The sequence below is a fragment of the Neolamprologus multifasciatus genome, chromosome 7, assembly GCF_963576455.1.
Source record: "Neolamprologus multifasciatus chromosome 7, fNeoMul1.2, whole genome shotgun sequence".
NCBI lineage: Eukaryota > Metazoa > Chordata > Actinopteri > Cichliformes > Cichlidae > Neolamprologus > Neolamprologus multifasciatus.
The window spans coordinates 28,842,906-28,866,851 of record NC_140445.1 but is presented as its reverse complement, the minus strand read 5'-3'; the positions used below and the strand labels follow the sequence as shown (position 1 = coordinate 28,866,851).

At 38.4% G+C, this 23,946-nt stretch overlaps 2 protein-coding genes across 4 annotated transcripts; one reads left to right on the top strand and one right to left on the bottom strand.

Moving 5' to 3' along the window:
• The first annotated feature begins 10,687 nt into the window (after positions 1-10,687).
• Positions 10,688-15,162, top strand: LOC146514497 (claudin-23-like). The gene has a single exon (XM_085167273.1). The coding sequence runs from the start codon at positions 10,811-10,813 to the stop codon at positions 11,642-11,644; it is 834 nt and encodes a 277-aa protein (XP_085023399.1). The 5' UTR covers positions 10,688-10,810; the 3' UTR covers positions 11,645-15,162.
• Positions 15,163-15,802: 640 nt separating this feature from the next.
• On the bottom strand, positions 15,803-22,770 carry LOC146514496 (uncharacterized). 3 transcript variants are annotated; one of them, XM_085167275.1, is made up of 4 exons: positions 22,417-22,770; positions 20,163-20,299; positions 19,081-19,395; positions 15,803-17,786 (listed from the first exon to the last, which is right to left on the bottom strand). In XM_085167275.1, the coding sequence occupies exons 3-4, from the start codon at positions 19,365-19,367 to the stop codon at positions 17,762-17,764; spliced, it is 312 nt and encodes a 103-aa protein (XP_085023401.1). In that variant the 5' UTR covers positions 19,368-19,395; positions 20,163-20,299; positions 22,417-22,770; the 3' UTR covers positions 15,803-17,761. The 3 variants fall into 3 exon arrangements, with proteins under 3 accessions (XP_085023401.1, XP_085023400.1, XP_085023402.1); XM_085167274.1 differs by lacking the exon at positions 22,417-22,770 and adding an exon at positions 22,203-22,351; XM_085167276.1 differs by lacking the exon at positions 22,417-22,770 and having other exon boundaries at positions 20,038-20,174.
• Positions 22,771-23,946: the final 1,176 nt, after the last annotated feature.

Sequence of the window (23,946 nt, the reverse complement as noted above, 5' to 3'; positions counted from 1 at the left end):
CACTATGTGAAAAGCTGTTAGAGGTAAAGTTAACCCAATTAATACCTCATCATAAGTCACTCTCTAACGCAAAGCAGTGATTATTTTTCAGTGTAATTTATTCCACAACAATGTTCTTTATTTGATTCCTGTTTCTTTAAATATGCACATCGATTGTTCAGCTGTGTGACTCTCCACACCTCAAATATATCACAATGTGGACTTCATTTCGGTACAGATTTATCATCAAATCAGGAAACTGTAAACTAATTGAAAAAATGAAGCTTATGAAAATTTTAATGTGGCATTGGAACATGTTGTTTATCCTTGCCAAATGGTATTTACACAAAACTCCAGCAAATCAGAGGATGTATTTTTGTCCTTCACTTGCTGTTTATATATGTGTATATTTTTGCAGTTAATAGCCTATCATGTGTCTGCGCATCTTAGGGCCATAAACATAAACATGGCAAACAAGGATATGTTCACTATTCCAACAGATGCTTCAATTGTTTGTATAGATGTTAGATTCATTTGATTTGCATTTTCTATTAATATTATTCTGTTTGTCCCAAATGGGATTTTTATTTCTGTATGCCATTATTGTAATCATTGGAAACAACTGAGTAAATATTTTGTATCATATGTTTCTAAAAATATTTGAATGTTCTACTTTTCTACTACTGGTTTTCTACTTTCTAAACTTTCTGCCACTCTTTGGCATTTCAATAACATTATTTTTGGGTGTTTTTATCTCTGACCGCAGCATCTTGTGCATCTTGTATTACCTAAATGTTGTTTGTGTGAAACTCTGCAATTTTACCTTGGTTTTGTTCCACATCAGTTTATCTGCTGGGTGATTTTCTTCCTTTTCTAATGTTTCTGGTAATTTTTCACAGTTAAACAAGTAACTTTGAGGTTACTTCAGCCTTTTCAGTTGTTATCTGTTGACAGTTTTGCCTAATTATTACATTTCTGCAAAATTATAGCAGTTCTGATAAGTTGTAATATTTCTGCCAAGTTTTTAATTTTCTACTAAATTATATTATTTCTGCTAGGTTACACTACTTTTCTTTGTTATGTTATGTTATGTTAAGTTATGTTATTCTAAATTATTACATTTCTGCTAAGTTTTTAATTTTCTACTAAATTATATTATTTCTGCTAGGTTACACTACTTTTGTTTGTTATGCTATGTTATGTTAAGTTATGTTATTCTAAATTATTACATTTCTGCTAAGTTTTTAATTTTCTACTAAATTATATTATTTCTGCTAGGTTACACTACTTTTGTTTGTTATGCTATGTTATGTTAAGTTATGTTATTCTAAATTATTACATTTCTGCTAAGTTGTGGCTTCTGGTAAACTACAACATTTCTGCTGAATTGTTATGTTTATTAGTTATTGCATTTCTGCTAAGTTATTACATTTTTGTTAACTTGATGTTGTCCTGCAAAGTTATTAAAATTTCAACAACTTTTTAAACACTGACTTTGATTTCTTCAGCTTCTTCAGCTATTTTCAACTATTTTCAGCAGACAGCTTCAGCTATACAGCATCCACACTGCATTTTCGCAGGAAATGCAAATTTTTCTAGTTTAATTTGTGTCCTCTCTCCACACATTTGGCACGTAATATTTGCTTCTCCTTTGGAAATAAATTATTAATGGCATTTTGGGTGTGACTGAGTGTAGTGTAACAACACAGTAACACAGGAAGATGTTTCTCTGTTTTCTCTGTAGGAAATTGTTAAAGTACAAGCAGTCCGAGGCAGCTCTACATTAAGCAAAACGCACTCCGCGGTAAGTTATGGTGAACACGGTTACATTATACTGGAATGCAATCCAATTTTACAGACTAAATTGATCGTTAATTCAAGGAGCGCAGCAAATGAATGGATCATGAGCTGGTATTATGGTTTAATGAGGCTGAAAAGTGGTTTTGACTAAAAATTTAATATTAGATATTTAATATTATCTAATATTTAAAATTAAATATTAGATATTTAATTTTAATGTTTCGGACATTAGCTGAGTGTTTTATTTCTTCTTTAGAAGGGTATGTCAGATCTTTGCTCCTTAAAAACTTGATGAGTAATCTACTGCTAAAGCATGTGCTTGCTTCTCACTTGTGGATTTTAATATTAGTTTCTTCCTGGTCACTCCCACACCTTAAACGCACCTTACAGCTAGACAGCCTGTAAATAAGCTTTTTGTCTTTACCTGCAGCAAAATGCAGGGGTGTCGATTTGCGTCCAGCCATGTCTTTGGCGTTCACATTCACCGCATCCACGAGTTTCTTCACCCTGGAAACATCACCATTTCTGCAGGCTTCAAACAACTCCCTGAAAGCACCGTTTGCACCGCTGCTTTCCGGGTTCCCGCTGCTCGAATCGGGCGTAGAACCGGGACTGGTCCCGCTACCTTCGGTGGTGGTCGGGGAGCTAGCACTGCTGCTAGTGGTGCTGCTGCTGGTGGTGCTGCTGCTGCTGCTACTGGTAGTGAGGGCCAAAGCAGGGGAGGTTGTGGTGGGAGAGGCTGGTGTTACCTCACCGTCACCGGTGTTCTCCATCGCAGCTCCGTGGGGAAGGGAGCTGGCATCATCGATGGATGCTAGCAGAGAGCTGGACGGGGTGACGGGGTGAGAGGAGCAACGGGGCGGGGAGGACAGGAGGGAGTTTGGCTGCTGCTGAGAGGAGCGACGAGATGTCGCCATTTTCACAACACAACAGTCCCCACTAGCAACAATAACACTGCTGACAACTTCCTGTCAGGAAAGCCAAACTTCCGCTCGGTTTTGCGTGGATTTATGGATTTAGGGTCAAAAATATATTTAATTAAAATACAGGAATATCAGCATGTCTTCACTGGTATTCAAATTCAGCTATATTCAAATATCACCATGTCTTCACTGGTATTCAAATTCATTTCAAATTAAGACACGAGTACACACAAAATCTGGAAATGTTTTTTTTTTTTTTTTTCAATGAAGTGGCATTTGTTTTGGAGAGAAAAATATATATTTTTTATTCAAGTGGAAATAGAAATAAAATTAGATAAAATTCCCACCTCTATTTATTTTTATGCGCGTACATTTTTTCCATCTGTCTTTAAAAAAAAGATATGTCTTTAAAAAAAGACATATGTTTTCTATTCTATTTTGCCTCCATGTTCACATTAATATTTCCACTATTCCCAGCTGAATACATGAAAATGTTTAATGTCGTTAAAAGACTGCAAAATAAAATTAATATTAATGAGTCTGGGTGTTACTAATTTTCTTTTTTTAAGTTTAACCCCTAATTTCATTATAATTTGATAGGTAAGAAAGAAAGACGTGTAGCAAATAATGTGCATGCATACATGGAAGATGCAGGGGTTTTTTTTTTTGGTTGTTTTTTTTTAAAGATGAAAGAGGGTTTGTATGATGCAGACACTCATTGTTGTACCTCTATCCTGATCTCCACGAATATACGGACAACAATTTGATGGTCAGGTAAATTGGTTGGACTGAAAATGAGTGAAAAAGCAGACATTATCCAAAGAAAAACTTTGAAAGACCTTCAGAAAGCCTGGAGAACTATTACTCAATACTTTCTGAAAGGTCTGGCTCCTTGCAAGAAAAATATAAAGAATGCAGAGGTGGCTCAAGACTTTTGCACGGTGCTGTATGTTGTGGCTGAGATTGCAGCGTGGGGCCCCCCTAGTGGCTGTGGGAGCTCCGTGCATCTACATAGTCTGCAAATAACAAGACTGTTCTGTATGGAGTCTCAGTCCACTGCTTTGAGTCATTGCTATGCGCTTAGAAACGTCAGGTGTTCTGGCTCAACACTGCCACCTGATGGAGACATTTGGTAATAGTTGGAGATGCTGAAAATAACATTTAGCTTCTCATATTGTATTATTTCAAACTGTTGATGAGATTTAAATAAAGATCAAGTCAGCCATCAGTCCACAACATTTGTGTCAATAAAGAACCTCAGTATGAATCCAATCTACACATTTCCATTCAGATGTTAAAGGGTTGTCTTACTTTTAACATCATCGAAAGTTAATAGCTATTTTTTTATCCTTTACTTTTTTCACTTTTTCACTGCATGTGTTTGAAGTTTGACAGGCCAAATGACAGTCTCCTATAACACCATGAAAACTCTGGCAGATTTGAGCTAAGGCCCTTTTTGCTGTAAAGCAATGCTGTGAGAAATGACTGGCAAGTGAACCAGACATCAAAGGCAGGCTCTGGGTGCAGAGTTTTATAAAACGTGAACAGTTTACTTAAGAATATTCTAGTGGTTTCATTAATTGGCCACTAGAGAGTGGCAGAAAACTGGAAGCTTTTGCTGTAGTTCTTTATAATCTTGCTCCTAAATTTAGTACTATATGTAACCTATTTTCTCACATATTGTCAGTTGCCTATAGTTTATACTTAAGATTCTTTTGTTTTAGTCAAGCTCACAAGTTCAGGTTTTAAAAACTTTAGCAATATAAAGTTTCAAAAGCATAAAGGTCCTAGTGTTTCTTAAATGAGGATTGTGACCAATTTTGACTAATATTTGTCCTTACTGATGTCAAATTAATTAATTTATTCTATTTTCTAACACAGTTATCTTTTTGATAAGTATTAGTCAAAACACATACCTACCTTTTTGCATAAACAAGAAACCCAAACAAAACTATTTCTCTCACAAAAATCTAGTAAATGCAATTAAATTCATGAAAAAATAGGCATATTTTTAAAACGTATGCACTCTCTGTATCCGTTTGAAATTTATGACATGGTGAACATATAACATTGGTATGTGCAGTATTTCTTCAATAGGATCAGGAAGTGCAGGTAATGTCTGGCTTTGTGTGAGTTGTTATTTTTTAAGGTCTCTAGAGTTCCTGTCATTCCTTGTTTGCATCAGACTTGTACCTGGTGAACCTTTTCCTTTGTTTTCTAGTTAAAGCGATAAAGGGTTACTGAAAACTCCTTAGCCAAAAATGTTGCATTTTCTGGAATTAAATGCATGTGTAAATTATTAATTATCCCTGATTATCAACAAATAGCTTTTTGGCATTTGTATTTGTGATGCTAGTCATTAACATAAAATGCACAGTGAAGAAAGGTTAGAAATGTGACGTCAAAATTTCAGTGTATGTTTGCACACATCATTGCTCCTGAGGGCTCAGAACCTGGAAAATGAAAACTACTTCACATGAACAAACTGTTACGTTGCATGAGTGGTATGTATTTGGCAACCAAAACTTGCTGTCATCCAAATCATTTGCTCCAGTTTCACCTTATAAATATCTGTGATGTGTGGTGTGATACAAATGCTGTGAAGTTATGTTGCTTACATACAACCGGTGGTGGAAGACTGACATTAATATGTGAAACTTTGAATGAAGACAGCTAAAGGGTTTTTTTTTCAGATTGTGATTTATTTTTTATGACTTACCTAGAAAGAAAGAAAGAAAGAAAGAAAGAAAGAAAGAAAGAAAGAAAGAAAGAAAGAAAGAAAGAAAGAAAGAAAGAAAGAAAGAAAGAAAGAAAGAAAGAAAGAAAGAAAAAGTTGAAATAACTACAGGAGGATAAAGTTGATGAGTCATACTATGATGATAAGGGAAAGAGGCATTGTGTACAAATGATGTGGCAAAAGGATTGGTTCACAAAGTCTGCCTGGTTTGTTCACATACCTGTCGTACCTGGTTTATTATCCTCTGTGTGTCAAAGAGCACAAACAATTCTGAGGAAAAATAAAGATACAGATGGCTTCAAGAACACATGACTTTGTATTTTATTGTGTATATTTCAGATATTTCTTGCAAAGTAATCTTACTTTAAAAATGTCACATTTTGTATTAATTTGGCAAACAGCTGCTATTGAAGGCAGTAGGAAAATACAGCTGCTCTTATCAGTGCACTGAAATAAAATAAAATACTTAAATGTTGAGCTTCCTTTGGTGACTTGAGCAATCACAGTTAATCGCAAAATTTGACACACTGGGTACTGGAAGCTCAAAGGAGATGTTGATGGACAAATACCATCGTAGCTGAAACGGGGTCGGCCTAAACAATGTAGGGTCTGGCTGTAACATCTGCCTCTCATAGGTTGTTGACTTTCTCAGAAACTGATTCACTTTCCTTAAGGAGATCAGTAAAGCTGCTAGCTCTGTGAGACAGTCACCCTCATCTCAGCTCTTTGACAAGGTGTTTACAGCACTGAGTATCATGAATGATCCCCCCTACCTATGGAGAGACCTTATTAGCATTCGTTAATAATCGGGTTTCTTTTGATGCTCCGGCAGAATCTCACATCAAGCACAACCAGAAAGAGGGAAGAAGCTAGAAAAACCAGGATATAAAAAAATAGAAACAAACACATGTGTGGACAGAATATTGAAAGAGAAGCACGGGAGAGAAAAAAACAAAGAGAGTGAGGCAGAAAGGTATTCAAGCTGCTCTCAATAGATTCCTGCAGAACTACATTCTTGCCAATTATGATTCCCCAACACACGGAACCCACATGCCATGCAAATCAAAGTCATGATGACTCCAGGTCTCACATATATATTTCTATAAACCTGGCCGGTCAGTTCAGTGTGAATTTTGGAATGAAGTTCTCACAGTAAAATACTGGCTCAGTCTCGAGCAGTAGCAGCTAAAGCATTATTTGGACTTTTCACTGTAGAAAAGTCCAAAATCTCAAAAGTCAGAAAATTTCTGAAAATCTTCTTCAGAAATTTTACAGTTTTTCCTCCTGACATTGCCATTCATACTACACCAAAATAAAACATTAAAATAATATAAATAATTTGTGATAGTTCACAGAAAAATACTAAATAAATAAAATGTAAAATAAGCAAAAACTTAGTTTTATTATTACAGGACTGTTAGGGCAACAAGAACTTTATCTGTAGTTTTGCACTTCCATTTCTTAAAATGTAAGCCCACAGCAGAATTTCTTTGTCCTGCAGAAAAACTGAAACATACTGTTGAAAATGCACTCCTTTTATTCTTCCTTTTATTTTGTTTCTGTCTGCCCTTGCAGTAAATTGGGATAAAATAGCAATGAAATTAGCAACTTCTTCCTACTGGAATCTGCTGCAGAATCTGCTTAAACCTTAAGGAATTCAGGGGGATTTTCAGTGATTTGGATGCAGTTACTTCAGGCTGCAAATGTTTTACCTGAATATTATTACCTTTGATAATTGTCCTATTAATATATTTATTCTTTATTGATATAGAAGTTTATCAGTTTCGGTTATTTCTGTGTTTTTATTCTTATAGCATCATTTAACTGGTGTATGGATCTGATGTGTGCTTGTGGTACTGGCATAGCTGGACTGGCCATCGGGCATACCGGGCATTTGCCAGATGGGCCGATGGTGATTTATTGTTTTTATGGGCCGATGTTTTATAAAGAATGAAAGGTGGTGGATTGGCCAGATTCTGGCAGATCTGTAAAAAGAACTAAATTGTTTGGTGGTGGCCATGGCGGAGCTTCGACAGATTCATTAACATTAGCAAGTGGTGGAGGCCAGCAGGTGGATGAGGGAAAGGTGAGCCGGAGGAGGAGAGATCCTAGGCGGCCGCCGGTATTAGGTGAACTGAACTTCAGGTGAGAAGTTATCCCCTGCAGTCTATCTGGGTCAGATATACACCAAGTTTAGGTGTAGTTTATTTTCATTGTGCTGACTTTTTACAGTCAGTTACAATAACTGCATACTAGCTAGTGTCTATACAGCTGGGCGGGTGCTATGATGTTACTGATGTTAAACTTTATTTTATTCAAAAGGTTAGTTAGTAGAGTTGCCAACCGTCCTGTAAAAACGGAATCGTCTCGTATTCAGAGAAAATATTACGTGTTTCGTATTGAGCTGAAAAGGAACACAGTTTGTCCCCTACTTCAGCTAGAATTAAAAAAAATACCCAAAGCTGGAGTTATTCTGTGTCTTTAAGCTGTCAGCGGCATCTTCTTCTCTCATTCTCTTCCCCTTCCTCTCATGTTGCTACTTCAATCATGAAACTGATCAGTAATCAACTGATCGGTGTTTCTGACGCAAGTCCCGTCTCTCTTGTTTGTTTATCGCCCACTTTGCGCCAGAAAGAGGAAACCAGCGAAACAACAGCAGCACGTTTAAGCTTGATCAGCTGTTGTTAGAATTTATTTAATAGTAATTTCTAGTATCAGCTGATGTTTGCTGGAGCCACAGCTGTAAAAGCTGCTGGTCATGATATCGGTTTGGTTATCTGGTGAGAGGGAAACATGAAGATGAAACCAGGAGATGTCCTTACTGAATCATCAGAACAGGTGATGGAGAAACAGGTTTACCTTTTAGGTGACATGAATGAGTTGAAGGGAAGTTATGAACTGTTTCTGAGAGACAAATAACACCAGGATCACTTTTTACGTAGCTGACAGCTGGTAACTGTGCAGGGGCGCATCTAGCAAAGTTTTGCCAGGGGGCCAGGTAGCAGTAGTGGTTTTTGATACGGGCGACATGGGCGGTTGCCCCTGGGCGGCATCACGGGCATCGGCAAAAAAAAAAAAAAAAAATTGCTCATACTCATAGTGCCCCGACATTAGCCAGCGCATATTGGGAATGGCATAGGCACCGATCGGCTTTCTGTCGGCCATTTGCTGGGCGTAAGGGCGCCCTCCATTTGCGAGGTGCGCCTACTGTTTGTGGCACAGGGAGGAGAGGGCGGGGCGGCGGGGGATTCTCTGGCTGGCTGGAGCTCGCGAAATAAAAGAAAATAAAAAACAAACAAACAAACATGAAAACACCAGACATTATGATACCGACTTATAATTTGCACCGATGTTTTTCTGAAATTCTATACACGAAAAGTGAGCGCGAGAGCCCTCGGTGCGCCTGCTTGCTGCTGAAGTCAAAGTAAACTTTATTGTCATCTCCGCTACATACAGTCCAGTATATAGAGAGACGAGACAACGAGGCTCCAGTTACAGCAGTGCAATTAAACAAACAATAAATATAAGAAGAGTAAGAAAATAAATATACACTTTAGGACCAGGGGTAAAGGGATCAATAACAATTTAAAATTTATAATTTACAGTTTGATGATTTAGAGTCTCACATACAACCTGAGGGAGTGTTCGCCCAGGGCGCCAAACAGGCTAGGACCGCCACTGCCAGGTAGGGCATTAACAGGGAAAAGGGGACACAAAGAAATGCTTTTCTTTTGTTAATCTCATTTAAAATGTCTCACTTTTAACAAATAATTATCTGAATCTTACAACCAACGTTTTCATCTGATGTAAAATGTATAGAAATTCATTATTGTACATAGTAATTTTTTTTCAGGGTCCCATCATAATTTCTTCAGAAGTAGCTAAGTACTGTGTATGATGTCAGTATTTCCCCACATTTTCTAGATTCTGTAGCAGTACTGTGTGTAAAATGCCATCAAAAAGTCAATTAAGTTTTATTCTTTCTCACCTGTCTTTCTGTCTCCTTTCACTTTTTAAAGGTTGCCATGTTAGAAAAAATATTTTGCCCTGTCATGCTGTTTATTGATGTGGTAAATAAATAGTTTATGAAAATATCACTAAATCTGTCATTTATTATTTTTAATATTCAGTAATGATCATGTCTCACCTCTAGTCTTCTCTGTCTTAATTTCAGGTTTCCACCATATGTTGTAGATAGTTCAGGAGGTTAACTCGACTTTGGGTTTTGGCTAAGCACTGTTTAGAATACCAGAATAGGGAGGGCGGTGTAGGTTTAAGTTTATTAGATTGAGACATATATAACAACAAGACAGTGTACATCACTGTCACAACAGAGTTAGTTTTTATTCAAAGGCTTTATGTTTTTTTGTATAATACCTCTAGTCAAAATGCCCGGGCCGATTTTTCGTCCAAGTCCAGCCCTGGGTCCTGGTACTGGTTTACGCAACTCTACTAAATACACTACTCGCTTTCTTAATCATTCAGAACACTTTAAAAAAATCCCAAGAACCCTTTTTTCTGATGAAACAAGAGTTTAAAATAAATAAATAAAACGTTTTAGTTATTTAACCTCCTAAAACTCTTCCACAGCATGCATTTTTAATTTCTCTTTGATATTTGAGCATATTGGGAATGTAAAAACAAAGAATTACCAGATCCTTTTTTAATTTTTTTTTTTTTACCTGATTTCTGTTTCTAAGAAAAATGAGAGCCACATATGAGGATATTCATTTAAAATTTTGATAGAACAGAAGCTGTATAATGTCCTCTTAAGTGGATATCAGGCCCTTGTAGAGCAAAATTGAGTATTTTGGTCTAAATAACCCAAAATATGATGTCCACATATGTGGACGCCAGGTCCTAGGAGGTTAATGCAACCGGAGATCCGAAAAATCATATCTTGCGTAAGTTTTTAAGTCTGGGTAGCTTTCGCTATTAGAAGCTTTAAATACCTCCTAAAAGCGGAAGACACGTTTGCACCACGCTTCAAACAGCTACTCTGAAAAGAAAAACCTCTATCTTTCTTATCCTTTATCACTTATCACACTTTGGCACGACAAAAAGCCTAATCGAAACTACCCCCGCCCCCCACCGCTCGCGCACTCTGCTTTTTGCAGTTACAGGTGAAGATGTAAGCGCACCCCGCCCATACGCACACAGCGCCACACCTGTCCTATTTGGGGACAGAGGCAGGCAAGACGGGCAAGGGAAGATGAAGGCCCGCCCACTGCTGAGTTTCAGTCGGACTTGTTTTTTAGGACGACGCCGTCAAAGCTGATCGCCCCAGTAGAAATTAGTCATTGCAACGTGTTTAGGAGTAAGAAGAGGCACATCAGCAGCAGCAGCAGCAACCACCACAACAACCGCGATCATGCCGAGGCAATCAACGCAGGAGTGGATGCGGCTCTCTTTGCGCACTCCGGGCATCCTGATCTTCGGGATGGTCATGGCTCCCTGCGGCTGGGTGCTGGACTTGGTCGCGACCGTGGCCCCAAACTGGAGGACTCTGAGCAATGTTAACACTCTTTCTTCCGATAGATTCATTGAACAAGGAATCTGGGATATTTGTATTGCATCCACAATAAGCTCCGGTGCTCAGTGCGGCCAAACGGACACCCAGTATTTCAGTAACAAGATCATACAGCCCGCGCAGGGTATGATGGTGGCCTCTCTCATCGTGACTCTAATCGGGTTGGCTGTTGCCATCCCGGGGGTCCGCTGTTGGAAAGACAGGCCTAACTGGGTAGTTGCCGGTGTGGGTGGACTGCTGATCTTTTGCTCAGGCGTCTTGACTATCATACCGATCTCTTGGTACACCCACAGCCCCCCAAACATCACAACGCCCAATGTCAATACAGCATCGATAACTACGCGAGTCGGCTACTGCATCATTCTGGGCTACATCGGCGGGATATTTGAAGTCTTGGGCGGTTTCGTTATGTTCATCGGGATCTGCCGCTGCTGCGGAGGGAAGAACCGAGGAGAGGTCCGGGTTGAAGAGGTCATGCGTCACAGAGAACCGAAGATCCCGGCCAGGCGCGTTGAAGTGCCGAATCTCAGTCGGTCCAGGAGCGCTGCCAGCAACAGTAGCGTCCCGTACTCCAGGGACTCAATGGATGACGATGTGTCCTTCCCACGGGCCAAGAGCCCCCCTGCCCGCTCAGTGAACACCGTCAACAGCAGACCCTTTGATGCCGACCTGTGAGAAGCCAACAGTACCCTCCACAACTGACCATCAACACAGGAAAAGGAAACTTTGAAAACTGGACTAAGATGAAAAATCTTTTAGCAGATTACTGCAATAACACAAACACATCAGAACACACTTCTAGAGATATTTTAGGGCCATAAAGGAATTTTTCAGTGGTAAGAGATCGAATAACCTACTTTAGATTCTCTGTTGCAGTGTTTCATCGTTAAAAGTTGAAGGAAATGGAACATAAAAGTTTGGTTAATGTGTGTGTGACATGGTCATGGCTGCTTATTAATGTGACTGTGGGTGGACCAGACCCCCTGATTGTAGTTAAATTATCATTGTAATAGATTATAGTCAAGTGGTGTCCAGTGTATATAGTCCAGTGTATAATGGATAATATAAAAATGGAAGGAGCCAGCCTGGAATGGAGGGCTCTAGAGTATTAAAAAAGAAAAGTAAATAACATTAAAATTGATTCATGGAGAAAAAAAAAAATTTCTTGATGATAATCTGTGTAAATTCTAAATATGATTCTACACTGTAAATATCCCTCATCCTGAAGGGCGCTTGGACATTTTATTTTCTGTGTAGCTGTGTGGCTACATTAAATATTCCAGCCTTTTTTCTCTTTCATGTAAATGCTCTATAGTGATGAACTTTACAGTCCCTTCATCTTGAACCCTGAAATGATTACTGTTGTACTCATTGATCTGTGATACATATGCTGGTAATTACATTTGCTCTCCATTTCCTAACAAGATGTGACTGTCAATTCTTTACAAACTTTTCTGACATTTTGATGGAATGTAATGAAAGTAGTAAAGCAACAAAAAGAAAAATCCATAACAGAATGAACATTGATGCTGATTTATAACAGGACTATAGAAGAGTCATAACTTTGGCAATATGTTCTTTGATCAGCAGGCACGTTATGTGATCCATTGCTTTGCCATACTTAGTCAAATGTATAAAATGTGGTACATTGCACAATGATATATATTTTTTCTCTCACCCTGTTTGCTGTCTTAACCTCATCAGTATTCAGACAATGCAGTCTGACCGGTCTGAGAGGTTGGTTTCTTTGTTTATCTTGTCCAACTACATTATCTCTTTTGTTTCAGATGCCTTAGCATTTGAAACGAGGTGAAAATGTAATGAACGTTTGTCCTTCTATAGTCTCCATTAAGTCTTTTGTGAATAAACAGGCTTGCAAAATGGCATGGTTTTTCCTGCAGGACCTGTTGCATGTTACAACAATGGAACGGACATAGATGATGAATAAGAATGTTTTTATTACAGTTCTTTGTGTGCTGACACTGCCCCAAAGAACAGATCAACTCTCAGCGGTTAAACTGAAGAATAAAGACAGAAAATAAATTGCGTATAAAAAACAAATTAATGCCTTTTATTTTGGGGAAGATGCAAGCTAGTTAGTGTGATTATACAAATTCAGTAAAACTTGAAAAGAGTGGTTTAAAAATCCCACGTTCAAATGCATTGTCTGGCTGGGGTCCTTTTGTGTGGACTTTAGATGTTCTCCCTATGCCTGCGTGGGTTTTATTCAGGTATATCGGCACATCAGCTTCCTCCCACACTTAAAAAAACACCTATTAGGTTAATCAATGGTTGTAAATTGTTTATAGATGTGAATAGTTGGCTGTGTCTCCGTGATGGCTGCCAGCTGGGATATGGTTCCTACAACGCTGAAGTGGACAAATGGTTAAGAAAATGAATGGATGCATGGACGAAAACTTAGTAATAATAATGGATTGGATTTATATAGCGCTTTTCAAGGCACCCAAAGCGCTTTACAATGCCATTATTCATTCACTCTCGCATTCACACACTGGTGGAGGCAAGCTACAGTTGTAGCCACAGCTGCCCTGGGGCAGACTGACAGAAGCGAGGCTGCCATATCGCGCCATCGGCCCCTCTGGCCATCACCAGTAGGCGGTAGGGTAAAGTGTCTTGCCCAAGGACACAACGACCAGGACAGAGAGCCTGGGAATCGAACCGGCGACCTTCCGGTTACAGATACGTTTCCCAACCACCTGAGCCACGATCGCCTGAGTAATGTCCCAGTTCCTCAGTTCCACCTGAAAATTGGCAAAAATATAGCACAGATTTGAGGAGGGACTGTGTTTCTTCACACTGCTAGATTAGAATGCCTTGATTTTAATTTTTTTTTTTTTTTTTAGGTTAAATGTTGGGGATGGTCAAGACAAGCCACATCACATGTTGTGATTATAATATGATACATTTAACTATCATACAAGCTATATCATGTGATATAGTCTGGTCAGTCTGAGAGGTTGAGTTTTTGCATATCATCCAACAACATTACCTCTTTAATTTCAACTGTATTAGCATTTGAAATGAGGTAAAAATGGGGGGGAAAAAGCAATTTTCTCAGTTAAATTTTCTTTACCTAGTGCTTGATCACAGGAAATGTGTTTGGTGAACAGAGGTGGGTCAAGTATCCAAAAAATTGTACTTAAGTAAGAGCAACATGACTATATTATGTTATTACTCAAAAGTTAAAAGTTAAAAAACAAATTACTCAAGTAATTAAATTTAAGTAGAGCACAGAGCACAATGTTTCTTTATAGATTTTCGGAAGACAAAAGTACAATTTTGCTTATATTCTGACACCAGGCTCATTTTTTTAATGTTATAATAAGAATATATATTTTAAGAGAGTCTAGAGGGTCAGTGTAGTGTTCTTTTTTGGAGTAGAAAATGTCCTGAGACATCTGTCAGTGGAGACTATGGGCCAGTAAGGACTTGCAGATGCCCTTGGAAGATCGGTGTGATAGTCTTTCTGTCAAAAGTCTTTTTATTAAACAAAGGTTCCAGTACAACACAAAATAGTACTTCAGAATTTTCAGGTGTGACAGTCAAACAATCATAAGTCAAACTTCCTAAACTATGCTTTTCCTCCATTTCTTTCTTTCTTTTTTTTTTTTTAAATCCATTTGAATTAAATGTAAAATTCAGGAACTTCCCTGTAAAAAGACAAATTTTTCTCCCACAAAACGCTACGTCCTGATGAACAGAACTTTTGGAGACAAATTTTCAAAGTGCAGCAGAGATGGCAAAAGTATACACTCACATTACTTGAGTTGAAATACTTGTGTTGAAAAGTACTCTGGCAAAAGTGGAAGTGGCGATTTAACTGCTTTACTTAAAAGTTGAAAAAGCCCAGTCTCTGAAATGTACTCAAAGCATAGAAGTAAAAACGAGCCCCCCCCATGTTAACTTAACCTTTTGAATTAATATAATGACGAAATAACGTTAACAGGAGGGACTGAAGTTTATGCTAACTGAAATGCTAATTTTAATGCCCACAGCTTGAGCATCCGTGATATAGAGCACGCAGAGAAAAACAAAGGACATTTTTAAAAAATTGCTCTGTCAGGCACGGATGGGTGAGCTTGCCCCTCCACAATTAAACAGGAAAATTCAAGAGCGAGCACATATGCTGTGCTCGCTCTTGAATACAAAAAAAAAAAAAGAAAAAAAAAGAAGATGATACAAGCACATGTTACATGCCTGATTTCCTGCCGATAGACAGTATAAAGCTGGTTAAAAGGTAGAATTTGATCAATCTAATCAGCTTAAATTTCATTTGAGGTGAAGCACCCGTCATGTAGCCTAACATTAACTCATGAAAACCTCACTGCACTAGACCCATATAGCGATTTAAACTTTACCAAAGCCCTTTAAACTCAGTGTGGCCTACACTAAATGTCCTAGTATTTTCATACAACCTTTAAATAACAGTTGAATAAAAGTTCCTGTTCATAGATCCAATATATGATCAAATAACTCTAAAAAGAATTGGGATGTTATAAATAAGCTTTAAATTTCCAGTTTGAGACTGAATGTCACTGAACTGTCCTTACTCCTTCCTTGTTTGTCCTGGCTTTCTTATATCCTTCGCTCTCTCAGTGAAGCCATCTCTCATTTCTTTCTTTCACTGAAATACAGCAGCTGTATGTTTGGCTTGCAGGCATAGTGTGACAAACTGCACAGAAACAGGCTGTGTGTTTGCTCATATTTGGTGAAACGTTGCATTTGCAACATTTAAAAGTGTTACGCTTGCTCCTCTTCTATGAGCTAGATGTTGAACTACCCTGACAGCTTATTAACACCACCAGTGATGGATACAGTAATAGTACTGTCTTGTGTTACTGCTCCCAGCATTTAGGTTCAAATCAGTCTGATGAGTCTAATAAACAATATCCTCATTTCCTGCATACAGTGGATGATCATACAGCCAAAAGCAGATTAATGAGGAATTTGTGTAATCTTGAGTAGTTATACTTGAGGGATGTACTTCTAATTGCATAGCCATGATACAAGTAGCTCCTCCTTCTGCAAACAAGCATGCAAAGTCCCTTATTAGGACAGCAAGTGTTGACCTAGTTATACCCTGATGGCAGATGCTTCCACTTTCTTGTTGTTACACATCTTATTATATGGCAAAACTGGTTAGGTTCTCAGCCTGTGAGGATTGAATGTTCACAGCCATCATGTCTGAGTTTAGTAAACACCGAACCTGATATTATCATGTCACTGGATGCCAGAAAAAGAGGTTTACTGTAACAAGGGCTCAAAGACAGCCTATCCTGAGTGATAAAACACTGTGACACCCTGCAATATAAGCAGAGGGTTTACAAGCTAGTGGAAGACACTTGAGAATGCATACATTGAGAAACGATGCTCATCAACAATAGTCATATTAATATAAAAATTCAACACATGTACACACACAAAACATGATAATCTTAACAATATTGAGTGTTGTATATGGGAGCTCTGAAAATCTACAGTAACATTAACATTTTGCAGTTTTACCCTGTTGTCAGAGAAGCAGACATTTGCAAAACATTACTACTGAGTTGTTGATGATTAGTCTACATTTGTGATTATCAGTATTTACCAGGTGAAACATGACAACTGTGAACATGTGAAAGAATTAATACAATAGGCACTTAACACTGGCTACAAGCTTGAGGAACTTGATTAATTATTCAGCACCAAGATGCTATGTAGTTTTCATGTTTACAGGACCAGAAGTGTACTGAGTGGTAATCAGTTTGTAGGCTGAAATTCAAAGAGCACAGGAACTCATTTAAAAGCACATGTACTGTCAAGTTTTAAACATGTCAACATTGAAATCTGCTCTGACCACTCTCCTATCATCTGTACAATATGCGCATGTTGTTGACAGCTATGCAGGATTGTGTCTGCACAGATTTACATGCATTATTTTCATAAGCATAGCCGTATATCAGCGTAAAAGCAGGCCAGTGATGTACTGGTGCATTTTTGTTACAACAGCATCAAAGACAGGGCACTTAGAAATAGGTAGAAATACTTCCCGAAAAACCTGAAGTGTTAAAAGGTGCGCACTCACACACACACTTAGATGAAAGAAATTCCAGGGGAACAATATGATACCGGCAGCAACTGCACACAGTGCAAAAGTATGTAACGTAACAATGAAATAAACCCACGCGAGTGGAAAAAAAGTGCATATTTTCTACATAAATTTTTATAAAGACTGTATGGCATCAAATCAGCTTCTGACTTATCCCGTTAAACAATCTAGAGTTATCTTAAGTGTTATCTCTGTTAGAAGCCTTCACTAGCAAAATAACAACCACTTGCTTTACTTAAACTAAACTGCAGCTCCCTCACAGAGGATGAACATTTACATTAATTTACTAACAAGTGTCAGAGTTTAAACTAATTGCAGAAGCATGCCTTAGCATCCAAGAAATGTGATCAAGGAAGCTGCTGATGATAACAATACAGACATTTTCACTCCAAGTTTAAAATTATGTCAACAGAATTATCCAGTCTTGTTGTTTTCCGAGATGAGGCACAAGTTTAATAAGCATGTGGCTTGCGATACAACGCAGCTGGAGATTTATATTTATATAAATGGAAAAATACTATATAGGAAGTGACTCTCCCATATGTCTTGGCACTCAGTTTGTGAAGTTGGTGCTAGAGTCTCCAGGATGCTGCAGTATAATTCTTATAGTAGCCACAATTTGATCATCACAGTAGGTCAAACTTTCTGCTCGACAGTTATCCACGTTAAGCAGCACTGTTTTAGGCTTTTTGTTCCAGTAGTTTCCTGTTGAAGAAAAAAAAAAAAGTAGTTCATTTTGTTGTGAATTTTCCTCATCATGGATATGAAGTCAGTGACTTAATTTGTTTAGCAAAGACACTAGGGGAAAAAGTGAGAATAACCATAACCAAGTAAAAAATTTAAAAAAACCACCCCAAAAACACCCCCCCCCCTTCCAAACATTACATACGCAGCTCTGCTGTGATGGAAAGGCACTAATGTGATGAAAAGAAATTGTTTCAATTGTTTGAAAATCTAAATTAAGCAAAATACTGCTTTTCATTTCTGTTATTTTAACTCCTCCTCCTGCTCATGTTTCAGCAGGAGGGCCTTAATCTTTTATTTAACTCAACAATGGCTAAAAACAACAACCATCCCATTCTTGGCTGTATAGTCACTTTGAGGTAATATTACAGTCCATTTCTACTGTGCACACACACTCATATCCCCATGTAGACTGTACATAAGAGGATATAGCCTACAGATATAATATAACAGTATAAAAGATGGGCTAGCCACCATGAGTTCACCACTTGGTTAGTGAAGCCCTGCTATAATGTCTTGATCTTTTTTGCCGTCACCGTCTTTGCGTTTTGAAACCAGATGACTAAAACTAGACTATTGGCTAGCAATTTACCTCATTTGGATTGAACAAACATTATATAATCCCTTTGACTATTAGAATGACCAAATATTGCATCCAATATGACCTGAAAGTAGTAATTGAGCATATAAAATCATCAAGAAAGTGCTTATTAGAGGGGGCCGGTTTGGCTTGGTGGGTGAGCAGGAGACCATCTGTCGCATGGCCGGAGGATAGCGGCCCGGGTTCGGGTCCAACCCCCCCACTCTCCAGCAAAGGCTAAAGCATAGCATAGACCAAAATGCTCAGCTTTAGGCTTCAAACCAGTCAATTGTTGTCATACTGGATACATCCACCTTCGGTCTACAGATTATATTCTCTCCTGGTTAAATTATTAATTTGAAAAGTTGTCAGTTGGAAACAAATTTGTATAGCTGTGTACTGTAGTACTAGAAAAGCATACATTAAAATTATCAAAAGTTAGTTTGATATGAATTTGGGAAAAGTTCAGTTTTTGTACTATCCAAGGCAAGTAATCAAAAGACAATGTTGTGTATAGTTCTATTTAACACACCACAATGTAAGGTCACTTGTATAACCCCACTCTTCAGATTGGCAAGAAATCAAGTACACATGTTCATAAATCGGGGAAAATGCTGAAAATAAGCTTTTCTACATACATGCGTTTTTCCAGAATCATGTGCAATATGTCAGTACCTTCGCCGCTTCCTTTTTCTCTGCTGGTACTTGGCAAGGACGAATGCCAGGATTGCGAGACCAATGAGGACGGCTAACACGCTGAGGGTCAAAGGTAAACCTAACGCTCCATTGACCGTTTCCTCGCAGGAGTCACCCTTGTAGCCCAGATCACAGTTGCATAGTAGATCTGTACCACCACCAGGAGGAGTCACACAGTTACCATGGTTGTTACACTGAGACTCTCGACAGGCGGACAGGTTGGGGCTGATGCCTCTCCCTTCTGGAGGAAGGGAAGCGGTGGTCATCTTAAACAAAGGACTAGCTGGAGGCACACTAATAAGAGATGGAGAGAAAATGGGAAAATGAGATGAATGGTTAGAAACCCGCCAGAAAATTAATCTAACCTCTGCTACCATAACATTTGCCGACCAAACAAAAGGAGAATAATCTTGAAATGTGGTGATTTTCTTTGTTTGTTTGTTTTAAATGCACCATTTTAAAAAGTAGTACTAGTATTATCGGAAATGACAAATATTCATTTTTATACTTTTCTGTTTTTATACAGGTGGGAAAAAAACCCAAACTGTGTGTGTAAGAGTGTAGGAAGGAAGACATGTTGTATACATAATATTTTACTTTCAAATCACAAACAAATGACCAAAGGGGAAAAGAAAACGTTTCATGCAGTACGTACCACTGCATGGAATGTTGTGAAGGCTGCACATCTATTCTTACGGCAAATACAATTTCTTCTCAGGTATACATCAAATCAACAGAATAAGTAACTCTTTCTCAGCCATGCCTTCCAAGTATGTTCAACTGTTTTTAGATGAACACATCATTTTAAGCCAAGCTGTCCGAGGGCGGTGACCTAACTGCTCAAGTAAGCTACAATAAATGCGCTTAAGAGACCAACATCTACAAACCAGCTTTTTTGTGACCAATAAGTGCCGCTGTGGTCGTTATTGTACTTACAAACAAGAATCTTGTTATTCTGGTTCCCCAGCAGCATTGTGCTCCTCTCTAGCTCCAAGGCAGGCGCAGGAGTAACACGACAGAGGAACACACTGTACAAGAAAATGAACTTGCCATATACTCACAGAAGCAAAAAGGAGTCAGCCACGAAGTTCTAAAACGCTGCCAGTGGAATTTGTGTCGCAGGATTGTCCAGCTGTCTGTTTGAATGATGACGTTGGTCAATTTTTTTCAAGTTCCTTTTTTGTTACACGCTCCCTCACTGAAAGAGAAGGCGGGAAGAGGAAGAAAGCTGTGAATACCTGCTTGTGTTTTTATGCACACACTCCTCCTCCCTCAGTCTTATCTTTAAAATCGACACACACACACACACACACACACACACACACACACACACACACACACACACACACACACCCGTTTAGCTATCTTAGTGAGGACCTTCATTGACATAATGGTTTCCCTAGCCCCTTACCATTAAAAATGAATGCCTAAACCTCACAAAGATAGCTAGACAGGAACACACACACACACACCTCTCTGACACGGATGTAGAACCTTTAAATTTCATGGGGATTGTATGGAAACTTGACGTCTCAAAGTTTGAGCCACATCGTTTCACAAAAATTCATTTTTCTGGCATCCCTGGGAACTACCAATTTTTATTTATGTGATGTATTTGAGACAATGAACCATTATACAGGAAGGCTGAAAAATTATGTGACACAGAAAAAGCCAGGCAAGAGGTCTGCACACCCTTTTCTATACTGAAATGCAGTTGGTGTGTTTGTTAGCCTAGTGGGTGGATGGAAGGATTAGAAAGCAAGTAAGAACAGGACTCAGGTAGCAAGACCTGACATGATTGACATGTCTGCGTAACATGCAGACATTCATGCACATGTTATGTAAATACTGTTGACACGTGTAAGAGAGGCTGGGGGCCACGCAACTAAAACTGCTTGCAGGCATTTCAGGTTCACTTGAATATAAATGAACTTTCTTGCAATATTCTACGAAAGTTCATTTATATTCAAGACATGTTTTTCGTCATGTTATTTTCAGCAGAAGCCTCTTAAATTCCATGTTCACATGTAGAGCCGTGTTATTGTAACCGTTCATCAACTGGCTCTTAACAAACATAAATTAGTCGGCACAAATCACAGTCATTATCTCATGGCTATTGCAGCACAGCACCTTAGTGGACTACTATTTTGCTGTCTCGTCTGATATAAAAAAGGTTAAGAGCTTTGTGCCATCTCTGCTCTCAGACTGTCAAACTTGACTCATCATGTACATGATGAATTGCAGTTAGACTCTGAATAGGTTGAATATTTTAATATGAACACTCATAAGATGACTGCTCAAAACAAACTGCATGGACTTCCAAGCTGTTTGTTCAACCACTGGTACTTTCCAAACCATAAGTCAGTGCAGGGTAAATGAATACAAAGAACCTGCAGTCAACAGAAGGTGTCACCCCAATATTTACATTACCTTCATTGCTTGTCATCACCAAGTGAGGTAAACAGGTGAATGCAACTACCTTTATCGTTAAAGACACATCCAAAGTTACACGACTAAAACCCAATGAAGAACACACACACAAACCGTCTGCAAGTATTTTGAACAGTTAAGTGAGAGGTTAAGTTTGAGAACAAATTAAATTCAAGCCAAACATGGGATATCTACTGTCAGGTTAACAATACCAGCTAATCTCTCAACATCAGGATGAAAAAGGGAGAAAACAGCTAGATGCTACTCCTGTCTAAAATTAGTGTTTCTGTAGTACAGCAGCCACAGTTTTATGTAAAGCTTTCCTCCAACCCTCAAGGTATCCAAGGCATCACAAAATACTTCAAGTGGAGGGAAATGTTGAGTGTCGGTATGCTGCAATTTGATGGCTGACCAGACAATTATTTGTCATGGAAAGCTCCGTTTCAAAATTCAACTAAAGTGTTTAATCTTTCAGCTCAAGAAGAGATGGATTTGAAGGTAAAATGGCTAGGAGGGGAGTCCACAGAGCATGGAGGGTGAATTCATTTTGCAAATGTGTTCATTCCTAGTGTCAAAGAATGTTATGCCACTCCAGAAGAACATCCCAAAACTCAGCAACAAAGAAACCCTTAAAGCTAAGAGTTTGGAAACAGTCTTTGAAAGATACCCACCAATTCTTGCTGTCTCCCAGAATTGTCATATTTGGAATCAGCTAGAGGAAAGCCCACTGTGGAGAAGCTCACAGTTTGCAGGCCAAATTGATTCCAGTGGGACTCATACAGAATATGTATGTATCTATGTAATTGACAAGTAACAAACGACCCCAGCTTTGGTTTTACTCACGATAATCTGAGCTTGAAATCTTGACTACTCACTGCTTCTTACCTGCCAAAATAGTGGAAAGCCCTGGAAAGCAATGCTTGATACATAAAAAGTATCATCCTCTAAAGTAGAGGTTTTAGAGCAAAGCCTATTGAGGAACACAAGTTATTTCCGAAGGAAATTCATATTTCTTTCAGGTGTGGCAGATCGGCTCAACATGTAGCCAGACACTGCAGATTGGCAATTAAATGCATGGACCGTGGAAGTGAAAAACACTTGTTGGCGCTACATCTAAGACATCTACTTGAATTGAAGAGTAGAACACAGAGTAGGCACAAAATTGCAGAGTCATAAAGATACTTTCAAAATAGCCAGTTTCTAAATTGCTATATTAGTAGATTCATAAATCATGTTGCAGGCCATCTACCAAGTTAAGCAAAGAGATTACTTACAAAAATCAAAACATGTTTAATCCCTTTTTTGGCACCCACCAACCACGCTCACCCTACCTTTATTGCTTGTCAAAACCAGGTGAGGTAAACAGATGACTGCATCTACCTTTAACCCTGGAGACACACCCAAAGTGACACACCTCCATAACCAAAACCCAATGAAGTGCAAGGACCTAAACTAATCCCTGAACTGACACACATTTTTAAGGAATGTTCTGGCATATTTGAACCCAAGCCATCACCATTTCCTAAAAATAACCAAGTACTTCTGTGGTCTGAAGCTAAACATAAATTAATTGACAGCTTAACCGCCCTGAAAACCAACATTTGAGTAGTAGCAATAAAAGGAACTGAAATGTCAAGGCATACCATTTTGAACCTGGCAATTTGAAACCAGTTCTTCTCTTTACTAGAACTGGGAGTGTATTGGGTTGAAATTCAGATACTTGCCCTACTAGGAATTGGAGTGAGTAAAGTTTATTTTTAGAGTGCTTTTCTCACACACAAGTCACAAAGCACTGTGTAACAAATAAAATGGAGAGAATCATGTTGAAACTAAATTTTAAAAAAGTTTAAGAAAAAGCAAAATAATGTCTGCAGAAAAGCTCATAAGTTTATGAATAGAATTTAAAAAAAAAAAAGAAAACAAGAAGAAGTGTCAACCACTGACACAATTTGATATGTCGTGTTTGTCCTGTTTGCTTTCCCAGGCCCCAGTATGAGGCAGAGTGAAGGTAATGCATGACACTTGCCAAACACCACACCTCATTTGAATTAGGTCATTTGATTACAAAGCCTCTGAACAGTTTCTCACATTTCAGTTTTTCATACTTCCAGCTGTGTCCATTTTTCAATACCAAGGATATTGAGATAGTAATTACCAACAAGTTATATTTTATTGAAAATTCTTTCCCCCAACTTACAGTATTAAGGCAACAAGCAATCCTGTCAAATTAAAAACCATGCATGCTCATAATTTCAGGATAAAACAGCTTTTAATCAGATTGACACAAAACAAACAGCAACAAATGTTCCAGGGAGAAACAGAGTGGAAACCAGGAACAAAAGTGAAACAAGTAAGCTTTTGTTTAAAACTGGTATCAGAATAACTGATGAATGGATAAGAACTCACCTTGAAAAA

What these genes read in the sequence shown, in the direction of transcription:
- LOC146514497 (XM_085167273.1), top strand. Translation starts at nt 10,811, where the DNA reads ATGCCGAGGCAATCAACGCAGGAGTGGATGCGGCTCTCTTTGCGCACT.
- LOC146514496 (XM_085167275.1), bottom strand. Translation starts at nt 19,367, where the DNA reads ATGACCACCGCTTCCCTTCCTCCAGAAGGGAGAGGCATCAGCCCCAAC. An exon ending in AGAAAAAGGAAGCGGCGAAG is followed by an intron (nt 17,787 to 19,080) that starts GTACTGACATAT and finishes TTTCTTCAACAG; the next exon opens with GAAACTACTGGAACAAAAAG.